A 15,059-nucleotide genomic window follows, 5' to 3' on the forward strand; every position below is an offset into this window, starting at 1 on the left:
TAACCTGACCCAGGAATAAAAGGGGGAACGAAGTATAGAAAGGAGAAAACTCTCATAACCCGACGCTTCAGTGGTATGGCAATAACATATGAGAGATTCGGTCCTAACATCCCTGTGAGGAATGAGTGATCGAGTGAATCCAACAATTGGGGAAGTAAAAGGCTATCTTGACGAACTGACAGATTGATTAGGTAGAAGAAGGGAAGGGCCAATTTGGAGAAGTGCAGCCTGTTGGATTGACCTTAATCTTGTGGGGACGGTTGCCTAAAAGTTGAAGCTAGTTCATGCATATGTGCTTATGTGTTTTTCTTTTAAGTGTTTTGTTATTTTGTGTGTTAGTTTGTGTCTAGGTCTAGGAGTCTGTGTTAAGTTAGAGTCTAGGGAGTCGGTCAGGGGATAACCATGCGTTGAAATTCGCCTTATTTCTTTTTTTCTCGTCTTTATACTTGAGGACAAGTATGGTTTAAGTGTGAGCAGTTTGATAAGGCTAATTTCATGCATAGGTTATGTGATAAAAATTCACCATTTACTGGGTCTAACACAATTGTTAAGCCAGGTGTGTGAAGGAATTCGCAAGGTCCAGGAAGAACTGAAGGCAGTGGACCAGCGAAGGAAAAAAAGGCGAAAAGTGAGCAGGATCAAGGAAGAAAAAAAAAGGCTAGACGAAGGGGAATCCGAGGCTGAGGGCAAAGAAGACTATTCACACAAAAAAAAGAGCCCCTGCTGGACCCACTTCCACGCCTATATAAGGAGGAGCATGCAACACACGATAATAAAACGATTTTAGCTCTCACCTCACACACACACACTCACACACTTGGGAAAATGGGGATTCTGGGGTAGCGTAGTGGTTCATCTTCGGGAAATTCTGTTGCAACACCGTCCTCAAGGAGGGCGAAGATACAATTGTTTACTTTTCAGCTTTCGCGTTTTTATTCTGTCGAACTTCACCGTTTCGAAGTCGATTGCTCGTTTGCTACTTACCGTCTATCTATGAATTTTATTTTACGTCATGATGGTTTGATTCTGCGTTGATTTATGTTGATTTTATGTTTTGAGGAGTTTTGTTTCGGAGGTTGATTGTTATTCTCTGTATTGGATGTTTTGTGTACTTGATCTAGGAAATCTGAGTTGATCTGTGGTTGTTGTTGTTGATCTGTGGAGAATCGGCGAATCTGTAGTTATGGAGGATAATTTTGATCGGAGCTTGTCTCGGATGCTTGGATCCGGAGTGTGAATCTGAACAGGGGAACTGAGTTGTGCATGGATTTTGAATTTCTGCTTTCGTTTTTGCTTTACTCCATCCAGGAGATAGAGATCTGAGTTTTTTTGTTGGTTTTTCGGCGTTTTTTTTTCTGACGTCCGATTTGTTGGTCGCCGTTGAGTTGCTAGCGTTGTTCTGTTTTCATCATGTTTCAGTTAAATTCCGATGATGCTTTGCGTTTTGTAGATAGTTAGGCTTAGAGTTGGTTATTTTGCAGCTTTTTGGTCGTACGTTTCTATTTTTGGAAAAATGGTCCCCACTGCATGCATCGAGTCTGTCTAGCTAGATTAGGTAGCAATATTACTAGATCTAGGAAGTTTGTTGAGATAGGATGATATGATGTCAATTTGTGTTACGTGGTTGTTTTCCTTTTCTTAGATCTAGGTATAGTTAAATTTCTTTTCCTTTGTCTAGTATAAGTTCCTCAACCCCAAGTTGTGTGGCAGCAGCCATACCACCCAAAAGCCCTTTTAAATGCATGATTTCACATCTGTCCTCGTGAGATTGATCCCTACTTCCCTATACTAATTCTAGTATACGCGGGTTGAGGGTTTTGAAGTGATATTTTTTGTGTTCGACGACCGAGATTCTTCAGTGTTCCGTGAGTTCCTAGAACTTGTGATCTAGTGGATTCTCTGGACCCAGGAAGCTTGATATTCCTTATTGTGCACGCAGTTTAAAGATATTAGAATATCATATATACATATAATAGTTTTGATTTATTGGAATGGTTAAAATGGATGTGTGTATATATATTATATTTTATAATATAAATAATAGTAGTAACATGTGTATACTTAGCATGGGATAATATTATAATAGTACATGTACGTATTTATATCTACATATTATATGTATGTATAAATTTAAATATGTGCATGTTTTTAGATAGACAAAGACTACTTAGATTAAAAATATAAATGTGTGTACGTGGCATAGCGAAGCATTTTTATGTATTACTTTGTGGCCTAAATTTTTACCAAGCTACACGTTTCTACTACTTCTTTTATACGTGTTTTCCTATAAAATACTGAACAAAATATAAGGTGAGTCATATAGTTTTTGCCATTAATGTACATGACTATAATATTTTTGTTCTTTATTTCTTGCATGAGAATGAGGAAGGGAGAAGAGAATAAGTTTTGCTATACATATATTTAGAAGGAAAGGAAAGAAAGCTTTTAATACAAAATATGAACAGTAAAAGAACAGGAGAAGGAGAAGAATATTTAAGCTTTAGAAGTAACAACTATAAATGAGAGTGATAGACGAAGAGAAGAGATCGAGCTTTTGAGTAGTTTACCCATCGTGATCAGGTGTGTATAAATCACACTTTTAATTTTACATGTTTTATGTGATTGATTGCTATGTGTTAAATTGGAGTGAATATTTGAACTATATGATGTGAGCCTGAAATGATTATGTGTTATTTGATATTGATGGTGTAATATGATGTGGGTTTGTGATTAGTGCAAAAAATATGCCAGTGGTGCAATTGGTATATTTTTATTTGGCATTAGAATTACTTGAATCATGGGATTAAAGAGGATATGTGACAATCTTGCCCTGGATGTGATATCAATGGTAATGGAAATAGACCTACGGGTCATATTCTATGATAATGGACCTACGGGTCAAAGAAAATATGCAAAAAGGGGCCTTCATGGAAAGGTCAAATGATAAAAAAGGGACCTTCGGGTCGTATACAATGGAAATCCCGGGCAGATACCAGGCTTGATCTGTCACAAAATAATGAAAAGAACGGAGAGGCATATGCATATGAACATTAAATTGTTTATGATATTTATTACTTCTGGTAATATACTTTGATTAAAGAATATGTTTGATATTTGTATGTGAAATTAAAGGTAAGGTTTATATACACGGAGTTGTGGCTCATACAAACCATTAATATTTTTCAGGAATAAGATATCAGTGAACCTTTTGGGTCAACGTAAGTCATAGGAACTCCACATGTTATCAGGGTTGGCAGCTGACGCATTTTTGGCATCCTTCTCCTCCTCATCATTTTTGCAAGTAGATAAATGTGTAGTATATAGAGTGGTGAGAGGGTCCCACCACGGTTTAGAATGTTTTGAAATATGCACTTGTTAAATATTAGTTTTGAAATTATATAAGATATGTGTTTTATTTACTTGACATGTGGATTGCTTATTTAAATTTTAAATTTATTTATAGTAAGTGCATACGTCATAAGGGTTGAGGTGTGACAGTAAGGACTAAAGGCAATAGGAATAACCAGTTGGGCCAACTTTTCTTTCGAACTATAAGAACCTGCCTCATTGTAAGGGCACCCAATAGTTGCAACTTGAGCTTTCTAAATGATAATCCCTTCTTTTGAATCCCTAAGCCTCCATGTCATGTGAACAAGGGGATAGGCTAGCGCAGCTCACCGTTGGGGATAGAGTCTAGAAGTGCAAAACAGGGGATATGGAAAGAGGTAGAAAGAAAATGGGCAGGAAACCTTGTAACCTGACCCAAAGAAAAATTTTAGAAAGAAAAAGGAGATCAGAAAATGGGCAGGAAATATTGTAACCTGATCCCAAGAAAAATAAGAAAGAAAGGTTATATAAAAGGGCAAGAACTCTTATAACCTGACCCACAAAAAGAAATAGAAAAAAGAAAAAGGGCAGGAAATGTTGTAACTTGACCCTAAGCAAAAAAATATCCTGAAATAAGACCAAAATGGCTAAGGGTAGTTTGAATAATGTTCAGTCTATACATAGGGAGGTTGTCCCGGTTCTGTCTCTGAGTTCACATGTCCTTCATCTTGGTACCAGTCAGCATGAACATAGAACCCTAGGATTCTCACCTACATACACTACAACCATTGGCCTTGTTACAACCTAAATAAAAGACCTTAAGGAGTTAGCTTCTGTCAGTAGAACCCTAGCATCAATGGTATGGCAAAATGATGAGAAAAATGGTCCTAACAATTCTGGTGAGGATTGAGTTACCGAGTGAATCCAACAATTAGGGTGAAAGGAGCTATCTTGACAAAAGGACTAGCATGACTAGGTAGAAGAGGGGAGGAAAAGGAATCTAAGACTGTAGACGATTGGATTGACCTTAAGCTTGTGGGGATGATTGCCAATCAAAATAAGCCAGTTCTATATTTCTTATCTATGTTTTTTCTCTTTCTTTCCATGTGTTAATGTGTTTAGTCATTTCATTATTTTTCTTATTTTCTAGATTTTTGTTGTTCTTTGTTTGCTGTTTTCCAATAAAAACCATGCATTGAATCGTGCCTCTTTTCTTTTTCTTTTCTTTCATACTTGAGGACAAGTATGGGTTAAGTGTGAGCAGTTTGATGAGACCCGTTTCATGCATTTGTTTTATAGCAAAACTGCACTAAAATCAGCAAACTAACGACCCTTTTTGAGCCAGGTGTGTGTAGATTTTGCCGGAAACCGAAGATCACATCATTCTAGAGGGCGAAAGCAAAAGATGGGAAAAGAAGAGAAAATGAGCGGCTTTTGAACTGATCAAGTCATATTTCAACCGAAGCCAGCCAACCTTGCGCTGGAGAGAAGACTATGAACTCCACTCTAAAGTGTGAAGGGCAAAGGCGTCATTTTAGGAGGGGTGGTACCCTAGGGATCAGAGCCATACGCCTCCCTATATAAAGGAGCCTTGCACACTAAGAGAAGGGAGTTCCCCCACATTTCATTTCTTGCTGAGTAGTTTAGAGGGGAGTTCTCTTTAGAGTAGGTAGGATTTCTAGCTCTCTTCCAGGGCTGAAATCAGAGTTCTCTTCAATTCAGAGCTTTTCAATCTCTCGCACACACTTGGTTCCGTCTAGAGTAACTGGTAGTTAGCTGTTTCCTTGCTGTTCTCGCACATTTCCAGTTTCTATTTTGGTATTCCACTCCGAGAAGGGGTGATGAACAATTTCCTGCTTTCTTAGTTTAGTTCTGTTTTATTTTCATGTATTGACTCTCATTCCTGTTTGTTTTAGTTTAGACTGAAGTTTATGATTTCGTTTCTTAGCTTCGTGCTTGTTTTATGTTTTAATGCTTAGATCTGCTTTCTCTTTTATGTTCTCTTTTGAGTCTTGGTTTAGATCTGTTGTTTTCTGTTTGAGTCCTTGTTTTCCTTATAGATCTACGTGCTTTCTTTTCATTTCTGCATGTTTTAGCCATAGTTCTTCTTTTTACGTTGTCGTAGCTTAGATCGTAGAAGCAATTTTAAGTTTTATGTGTTTTTGTTTTGTTTCACCTTCTTCAACTTTTCAGATTTGTTGCTGCTCTGAGGAAGACGATTCTGTTAAAATTAATTTGCTTTTCGTACATTTTTGCAGGGGCCTGACAACCCCGTTTATTCTGTTTATCTTTTTATAGTAATGTTTTCTTAGTTGATCGGTTAGGTAGTTTAAGTTATTTAGTTTAGATTAGTTCTTTCATTTTCCGCACCAGTAGATACTTAACCCATCCCCCTAAAGTAAAGCGTGGCAGCAGCCAAGCCCCAGGCCGTATCACACAAACAATTCAAAACGCATCATCTCTGTGGGATCGATCCTTACTTTACCTATACTAATCAAATAGTATTAGTGGGTTAAGGTTTTTGATGTCGCATCCCCTTCAGCCTCTCATTTCCTCTCACTCAAGTCAGAGCTACTCAGCTTGATCAGCCCGAGCTTTTACAGGATCCACTCACCCGCATCATTGCAGGTGAAACAGGCAAAAGTAGGCTGACCTGATCAGGTCGACTGTCCAACTTGAGCAGTTCGCGACGACACACAGCTTTAAAGAGGAGGGAGACGAGAGCGGAAAGGACGATGTCCGCCAGTAGTATTCTAGTATTATAAATAGGAGAGCTTGTTATCTTTTTAAATCAATCAATGAATTAAAATATTATTTGCCCACATATCTTATGAATTATCTTTCAACCCTAGTTCTCACGCTGCCCGACGGAGGAACCGTGGACAGCCTGAAACTATTACTTCCGCTGACCCGACGAAGGGCGCCGGAACACTTTTCGATCACCGCAAACACGCTGCCGATCGCAGTTAAGGAGAAGGTCCTTAACAAATGTACATATTCCTAAAATGCAGTTCACTCTAATTTAAATTGTTTTAATCACTGAAAACAAATCCTCGTAAAATTAGATTTTAATTTGTCATGTAACCACTAAAAATATGTTTGCCCTACAAACAATATATATCTACATTAAAGGCCTCAAGAATAAAATGTCGCAACCATAGATTTATTAGGACATTTCCAACCATTTATATCGAACTCAAACCCATTTTTGGTTATTTCACACTAAAAAGTAATTTTATTCCAACTATTTACACCATATTCAACTTTACACCATTTTTTAGCATATGTCTCACAAAAATTTTACAACAGCTGCAGTACACACCCATATTTAGTGTTTCCGTAGAGAAATGCAAAACTAAGTTTAGATTTCCAATACGATTGAAGAAGTTTTCTACACAAAAAATGAGACTTAATGTATGATTGAAGATGATCTTATACACGTCACACTTGTAATTCCACATTACGTGTATATCCACGACGACATAGCTTTGATTTTGTAAAATCGCATTTCGTCTTATTAGTGGAGAATGAGTCTCAACTCATTAGAAAGAAAATGAGTTTCCAAATTAAAAAGTTTATATTTTTTAGGGACAGACTAAAAAGGAAATTGTAGTTCATACTTTCAGTGACGGTTGGAGTATAACTTATTGTTTGCAAGATATGTTATTGTGACCTATTTCTTTTATCAATATCCACTACTAGTAGCATTTTATTAATTAAACTTAATACTACTTTCACTTATTTCAAAATAAATGCATCCTTAAAATTATTATAACAATTTTATTTTTGATTTTATTACTCCATCTGTTTAATGTGGGATGTTTGAATTTGATTGAGTCATTTATTTTGCCAAAAATCAATTAGTTTAAACTCTTTTACATAATTGTAAAATCATTTAGTCAAAGGGAGTATCTCATAACTTTTAAAATAAATCAAAAAAATCAAAAACATAATTTATTGTTAATTAATTTGATCTTTCAAAGGTGATTTGCATGGGGCCCACTACCAATACTGTTTGTTCTATAAGTAAAGCACTGTCATTCTACTTCTCAGTCACACCATTTCCATTTTGTAGTGAATGAATGAGATGAGTAACGCCGCCCCATTTCTCTTATTGCTTCTTCTCTTCTCGGTGCAATGTTTTGCTACTCACGAAGACAATGCCTCGCTGGATTCCGCCGTCAATTTCGACATGGGAGGCCTCAGCCGGAGCTCCTTCCCTAAGGGCTTCGTCTTCGGCACGGCAGCCTCCGCCTATCAAGTCGAGGGCGCTGCCGCCGAAGACGGCCGTGGGCCCAGCATCTGGGATACCTTCATCAAAATTCCAGGTAATTTTTATTTATTTATTTGGAGTTGGTATTGTTTACTTATTACTAACACAAGATATAGTAAGGTTGATTTTTAATTTCATATACCTTGTTCTATAAGTGATGACGATATACATTTTTCATTTGTGTTTTATCGGGTATTAAACAATTTTTAACCTCTTGATTTCATTGATCAAGCTACAAAAATTATCGAATTTTGTAGGTAAAAAGATACTATAACTTTCTTGTACTCTATTTATTCATTTATTGTCAATTATTGTGAAAAATGAGCAGGAATGGAACCAAATAATGTGTCAGGGGAAGTGTCAGTGGACCAGTATCACAAATACAAGGTGAGTTTGTTTTTTTGTTCAGCTAATTATTATGACAGTATAAAACTAGCATAATTAGTAGAACTATTTATGTGATCCAGTATGATAGCTCTGCCACGCTTTCTGGATTCTTTCATCTCACTTGTTTTTGATGTTACTGCTTACTACTTAAATCAAATAGTGGTTGTTTAGTTAGTATTGAATGTTTGGTTGGTTTTTTTTTTCATAAATTTTCATCCCGAGTTATGACCCCTACCAAACATGCAGTTTATAAATATAGAAAATTGTTCAACAGAAATTTTTTTATATGAAAATTTGAGAACTTATTAATTATCAGTATAAATTAGTATATCAGTTGTCTGATAAGTATAATTTATGGAATCAACTGATATATTTTATATTTTATGCTATCAATTGACAAGGTCTCATATTCTTATTTTAAAATAGTTTTCAATTGTTTACGTGTGAGTTTTTTGGGTTAATTAGAGTTGTTAAGTACAGAATTCGTGGCTAACTTTTAGTTTATTTTTAAATATTTGGCCTAATAATGACACGAAAAAAGCTAGATATTGGTTTTATTTGTAACTGTTAAAAATTTCATACTAAAAATGTCACCATGATCAAATTTGAAATACTATAACTTTTGTTGCATCACTTCTTTCAGTTATTTTTTTATTGATTTTAGAAATTTTAGAAAACATAGTTGTGTGAATCATTTAGGCCACCAAAACGCACGCGTATGTGTGAAAAAAGTTTAGTGGTCCATTGAACTTCAATAGAAATGATTTTTCTCCCTTTTTATATATGTGGACCATTTCTATAGTTTTATTGTGAATTGTATTAATAAGCATGGTAGGAAGGCCCTTAATTAATCATTCAACTCGAAATCTGGAATATCTTTGTCTATTGTCTATACTTTTATTTCAATTGTATTTATTAATAAACGTGGTAGCAATGAGGCCCTAATCATTCAACTCGAAATCTGGAATATCTTTAGTAATGGCTGTCGTATGATATTTTCTACTCCCTCCGTCCCATAAAAGTTGAGACAAAACTTTTGGGCACGGAGATTAAGAATTTATATTAAATAAATAGGAGAGATGAAAAAAGTAGAAAAGATAAGAGAGAGTAAGTAAATGATAGAATAAAATAAAGGTGATTAGATGTTTTGTCTGTAGTTAAAAAAGGAAATGACTTAACTTTATTGGAACGGACTAAAAAGGAATACGACTCAACTTTTATGGAATGGAGGGAGTATAATTTATTAGTGCTGGATACTGCAAGCATGTGGCATGTAGACCCAAGAAAGCAATATAATAGAGCTGGTCCAACCTCTTTCGTTTTTGTCGGTGAAAATTGTCACTTCTTTTGAGAAAAAAGTACTGTGTACAAAAATAAAGCATCATTATAGTCTTCTTTTTATGTGGTGTTCATTTTGTCTCGTTTTGTCATTCTTGATATCTCATTTTCAAATAATTCTTCAGTTTTAAGTATTACTGTATTTTAGTGTATTATAAAGATAGATAAGTATCCACTCATCCAATTAGTATCTATGTCTGTTTAATAATTGGTTTTTCGGGTCAATTAATCTAAAATTTGGATATACTATAATTTTAACAAACTAATATTGGCATATATACTTCAAATTAAATATGAATGCTTATTATGTTTTTATGGCTAACTGAAATACATAGTTCAAATATCAGCTCCTAAAGTTGGTTTGATTCCTGCGGTAAGTAACATTATCTGGAATGGGAGCTTGCGAATGCCAAAAATGTTTCCTATAATTGAAGCAATCTAATGTTAATTTTTAGCCAGAAATAGTATGTAAATTTCAGTTCCTAATTCCTAAATTGCAAAAGTAAAAATTTGTTCGTGCAAAATTTTAAAATATTCTTAGGTTATATTTTGCATTTTTATCAAAAATGTTTTATGAAATTATAATGTTGCCTTACCAATTTAAAATATGTTGGAACAGGAGGACATTGATCTGATGGCGAAAATGAACTTCGATGCCTACAGGTTTTCAATTTCATGGCCCAGAATATTTCCAAGTACGGCTACACCTACTTATATACACAAAAAAATTTCAATCAAAATATATTGAAAGAATTCACCACAATTGTTTCATCAAAACCATGCAGATGGAACTGGAAAAGTGAACTGGAAGGGAGTTGCTTACTACAACCGGTTAATCAATTACATGCTCAAAAAAGGTTCCAAAACATCAAATTAAATGTCGCAAAAATTTTGAAATTTTAGTACTATAAAATTCTTATTTATTGGATACAATTGGTGTGATAATTTTGTGCAGGCATCACGCCGTATCCTAATCTAAATCACTACGACCTTCCTCAAGCGCTTGAGGATAGGTACAAGGGATGGCTCAGCCGTAAAGTAGTGTAAGTATCGATACGATATTCATATAATGCATCCCAAATTAATTATAGTACTACCTCCGTCCACAAAAATAAATAAAGTTGTGAATGACACAAGTTTTAATACCCAATTGGTAAAATAACAGAGATAGAGGAAAATGTGGTGGAAGTAGTGTTAGTGGATTGTAGAATTTGTTTAAAACTTTCCATATTTAAAATTGGTCTAATTTCGGCGGACGGCTCAAAATGGTAAAAATAGTCTGTTTTTTTTGGATGGAGGTTATACTATATGGAAATGGTGGCTTCAACGTCAGCTCGTATGATGCAGGAAGGACTTTGCTGATTACGCTGAATTCTGCTTCAAGACGTTTGGCGACAGAGTGAAGAACTGGCAGACGTTCAACGAGCCTCGCGTCGTTGCCTCACTGGGATACGACAATGGATTCTTTGCTCCCGGGAGATGCTCAAAAGCATTTGGGAATTGCTCGGAGGGGAACTCTGCCACTGAGCCTTACATTGTTGCTCACAATCTCATTCTCAGTCATTCCGCCGCCGTGCAAAGATATCGTAATGGATATCAGGTAATTAAAAAGATTAAGGTGTAGTAGATAATTGTGTCCCCAATTTTGGTCATTATTTTTTACTATGTCCAACACAAGTAATTGCGTCTCTAATTCTGCATGTTTTTTGTAATAAACAGAGCTTCTTGAAACACATTCCTTAATTTTTTGTGATCAGGCGAAGCAGAAGGGGAGGATTGGGATTCTGTTGGATTTCGTGTGGTACGAACCTCTTACAAGATCGAAAGCAGACAACTATGCCGCTCAGAGGGCTAGAGACTTTCATCTTGGATGGTAATGAAATACTACTACATATTAAAAATTATGGACATGACATGAACACATGCGAAATTAATTAGTTAGTAGTACAAAATCGATACAACAGTGTGTTGGAAATGAATTGTTACGATATCATATCGTATCAACACAAATACAACCGTGCTCATGTCATGTCATGTCCATGGAGAATCGTGTTCAAGACCACCAAATTGTTAACGTGTACGAATTGTCAGCCCTAAGTAAAACCAAATGTTTTAATTTTGTTTGTAGGTTCTTGCATCCTTTGGTTTATGGAGAGTATCCAAAGACAATGCAGAATATAGTAGGAAAAAGGCTGCCCAAGTTCAGGAAGAAAGATGTGAAGATGGTGAAGGGAGCCTTTGATTTCATAGGCTTAAATCAGTACACTGCATATTACATGTATGATCCTCACCAGCCTAAATCCAAACACTTGGGATACCAGCAGGATTGGAATGTTGGATTTGCTTGTATGTAAATTTCTATTTTACTTTATCTCATTCATCTTCACTTTAATTAAATTTTGTTCCCCAGTAATTTTCTTATCCTTATTTTTTTGCAGATGAACGACATGGAGTACCAATTGGCCCAAGGGTGAGTTCATCTCAATATTGTTATAATAAAAAGATTTTTATCTAAACTATATATATACACATATGGCTTGATTGAATTTATGTGTAGGCACATTCCTATTGGTTGTACATTGTCCCATGGGGTCTCTACAAAGCTGTAAACTATGTAAAAGAGCATTATGGCAATCCCACCATGATTTTGGCTGAGAATGGTAACATAACATAATACTATGTTGTTCTCTAATTATATTTATTACATTGCTAACTATATTGATCCAAAATTTGAGAGATATATATATATATAATATAGGAATGGATCAGCCAGGCAACCTTACACTTCCAAAGGTATTGCATGACACTATAAGAATCAAATACTACAAGAGCTACTTATCCCAACTAAAGAAGGCCATGGACGAGGGCGCCAACGTGAAAGGCTACTTTCAGTGGACATTCGTCGACAACTTTGAGTGGAGATTAGGCTACACGTCGAGGTTTGGCATCGTCTATGTCGACTTCAAGACACTCAAGAGGTACCCCAAGATGTCGGCTTACTGGTTCAAGAAGCTCCAGCACAGAGGCAAGCATTGATGACATGGGAAATTAAGAAGGTAGCTTTTGTCTATGTTTATCAATAAGAAACCAATGTTTCTCTACTTCTGTATCTAGCTATGTCTACTGTTGTTTGCTTCAACTCATCCAAGGAATGAAGGTCTTCTTCTTTAGTTCTCTAGGAATAAATGTACCTTGTATTTCTGTGCCTTGTTCATTTTGGAATACATATTTAAAATTCTGATGAGCTAATGTGTACCTCTCGAAAAGTTGATTGGATATTTAAAAATTAAAATACTACCACAATCCAAAAATAAATAAATTTAGTTGAGGAGTCGCATGGATATTAAATTCAACATGTTAAAAATTTCAAATTTTCGGTCCAATAGATTATCTGAATATATAATTGATAAATCGCCAATGATAACTTTGTAGCGGAACCACAATGACAACTTTGTTATGGAACCATAATGTTTGGTTTTGGTCACAAAATCGTCTAGAAATTGCAGTCAAAACTCTATTTTTATATCAGAATTTAGATTTTTTATATTTTCAACCACACTTTTGAATTTTGATACAAATCAAATTTTTATTTGTAATTTATCATTCTGTAGAGGCGGGGTTAGGCGGATTTCAACACGTCCACATTAAAACAAAATAAATCAAGGTCTCGGGCCATCCACTATAACCATCGTCCGCACCCAATCGATCCGTCCGCGGACGAAGCACGGACGATGCTCATCTTCCGTCGCATCGTCAATTCTCATATTTAAACACCACAATTCTCTACCATTTCAAACACCCCAATTTAACATCTCCTCAATTATTCTGTCTCATCTCCTAAAAAATGAATCCCGGCGGAATGCTTGGCACAAATGGAGCGGGGAGCGGGAGCAGGCAGCGGCGGCGGCACGGGTCCCTCGGCCGATTCGACGTCGGACGTTTGTCCCTCGGGAGCATGATGTAGCTCACGAACGGCTGTTCGCAGACTATTTTGCCGAGCAACCATGGTGGGGCCCCACCGTTTTTTACCGCCGTTTTAGAATGCGGCGAGATCTTTTTCTCCGCATTGTGCGGACGTTGGAAGGACGTGATGAATACTTCCAGTATCGGGAAGACGACATCGGGAGACCCAGACTTACGCCGTTGCAGAAGTGCACGGTTACGATCCGGCAATTGGCCTATTGCACCACAGCGGATATGTTCGACGAGTACCTTCACGTCGGGGAGACAACTGGCCGCAGTTTTCTAAATAATTTTCGTAAGGGAGTTGTGGAGGCTTTTGGCGACACATATTTGCGACCTCCGACTGCTGATGATTGCCAGAGCCTGATGAGGATGCACGAGATGGTCCACGGCTTCCCTGGAATGCTAGGGAGCATCGACTGTATGCACTGGCAGTGGAAGAACTGCCCGACGACGTGGAAAGGCCAATTTACTAGTGGCTACAAGGGCAACCACCCGACGATGATCCTGAAAGCCGTTGCTGACCACAGCCTCTGGATCTGCCATGCCTAATTCGATGTAGCCGGGTCGAACAACGACATCAACGTCCTCAACTCGTCCACCCTCTTCGCCGTCAGTGCAGGGGTTCGCTGCCCGGCCATCGAGTTCACTGCCAACGGCCTCAGATATCATATGGGGTACTACTTGGTCGATGGCATATACCCAAAGTGGCCTGTTTTTGTGAAGACGATCAGCTGCCCAATTGGAGACATGAGAGTCTTGTTTGCGGCAAAGCAGGAGTCTGTGCGGAAGGATGTGGAGCGGGCTTTTGGATCGCGGTGGGCAATTGTGAAATGTCCGGCGCGTTTCTGGTTCAAGGAAGTCATCGCCGAAGTCATGTATACGTGCATCTTCATGCATAACATGATAGTCGAACAAGAAGTTGGACATGTCACCGATTGGGTGGTTGATGAAGCCGGATCTAGCTCCAGCACGGCGACCCCGCCTGTCGCTCGAGGATTACCGATGGGCTTCGGTGAGGTTCTACAGAGACAGACCTCAATGCGCAGCCAACAAGATCAGGCGGCGCTCATAGGCGACATGACTGAAGAAGTTTGGAAGCGTTTCGGCCATTGAAGATTTGTAGTTTATTTATTTCGTATGTAAAATTTGAACTTTCTATGGAATGAAGATGTTTTCTCCAATTTTTGTAGTGTTTAAATATTCACGAAATAGAAGTAAAATGCTTAGGGCGAGCTATAGTCCGCCCCATTGCAGGTGGAAGGGGTGGAGGATAAAATGCTGATGTGGCGGTGCATAGGGCGGGGCTTAGTCCGCCCCATTGTGGATGCCCTCGTACATAATCCAAGATCAAAAGTGATTTGAATTACATAAGATACAATGATTAAAATACAAAAAACATTAAGAGAATCCCATAGATTCGATGCAATCTTTTTATCTGTCAAGACTATGCAATGTAAAAAGAAATACTACCTCCGTCCCACATTAAGTTTCATATTTAGTGTGGGCACGATTTTGAAAAATGTAAAGAAAAGTGTTTTGAATAAGTTAGTAGATTATGAGTCTCACTTATATATATTAATTTTATAATGAAATGTGAGTAGAATAGGTTGGTGGAATATTGGGTCTACTTACCATTTATGGCCTCCGCAGTTGCATCCAACTCAACCCAAACCTATGTTGAGAACTCCATGGCCATCGTCAAACCGTGAAAAAGAGCAAGTAAATTTGCCTCAAAGCCCGACGCTGCTACAAAGGAACATCGGTTGGG

The 15,059-nt window shown here is 37.2% G+C and overlaps 2 protein-coding genes and 1 long non-coding RNA gene across 3 annotated transcripts; all 3 read left to right on the plus strand.

Annotated features, from left to right (window-relative positions):
* Positions 1-2,368: 2,368 nt before the first annotated feature.
* LOC125193653 lies at positions 2,369-5,215 on the plus strand. Its single transcript, XR_007171605.1, has 2 exons — positions 2,369-2,580; positions 4,673-5,215. It is a non-coding gene; the product is annotated as an uncharacterized LOC125193653 (long non-coding RNA).
* A 2,182-nt stretch (positions 5,216-7,397) lies between these two features.
* Positions 7,398-12,569, plus strand: LOC125193650 (beta-glucosidase 44-like). The gene is made up of 11 exons (XM_048091487.1): positions 7,398-7,655; positions 7,929-7,987; positions 9,945-10,020; positions 10,111-10,182; positions 10,281-10,368; positions 10,673-10,925; positions 11,083-11,198; positions 11,454-11,671; positions 11,764-11,795; positions 11,883-11,985; positions 12,084-12,569. The coding sequence occupies exons 1-11, from the start codon at positions 7,406-7,408 to the stop codon at positions 12,359-12,361; spliced, it is 1,545 nt and encodes a 514-aa protein (XP_047947444.1). The 5' UTR covers positions 7,398-7,405; the 3' UTR covers positions 12,362-12,569.
* Positions 12,570-13,366: 797 nt separating this feature from the next.
* LOC125194915 lies at positions 13,367-14,404 on the plus strand. Its single transcript, XM_048093128.1, has 2 exons — positions 13,367-13,709; positions 13,851-14,404. The coding sequence occupies exons 1-2, from the start codon at positions 13,367-13,369 to the stop codon at positions 14,402-14,404; spliced, it is 897 nt and encodes a 298-aa protein (XP_047949085.1).
* Positions 14,405-15,059: the final 655 nt, after the last annotated feature.

This window comes from Salvia hispanica, chromosome 6 (assembly GCF_023119035.1).
Source record: "Salvia hispanica cultivar TCC Black 2014 chromosome 6, UniMelb_Shisp_WGS_1.0, whole genome shotgun sequence".
NCBI classification, from domain to species: Eukaryota; Viridiplantae; Streptophyta; class Magnoliopsida; order Lamiales; family Lamiaceae; genus Salvia; species Salvia hispanica.

What these genes read in the sequence shown, in the direction of transcription:
- LOC125193650 (XM_048091487.1), top strand. Translation starts at nt 7,406, where the DNA reads ATGAATGAGATGAGTAACGCCGCCCCATTTCTCTTATTGCTTCTTCTC. An exon ending in ACCAGTATCACAAATACAAG is followed by an intron (nt 7,988 to 9,944) that starts GTGAGTTTGTTT and finishes ATGTTGGAACAG; the next exon opens with GAGGACATTGATCTGATGGC. An exon ending in CATGATTTTGGCTGAGAATG is followed by an intron (nt 11,986 to 12,083) that starts GTAACATAACAT and finishes TATATAATATAG; the next exon opens with GAATGGATCAGCCAGGCAAC.
- LOC125194915 (XM_048093128.1), top strand. Translation starts at nt 13,367, where the DNA reads ATGCGGCGAGATCTTTTTCTCCGCATTGTGCGGACGTTGGAAGGACGT. An exon ending in AATGCTAGGGAGCATCGACT is followed by an intron (nt 13,710 to 13,850) that starts GTATGCACTGGC and finishes AATTCGATGTAG; the next exon opens with CCGGGTCGAACAACGACATC.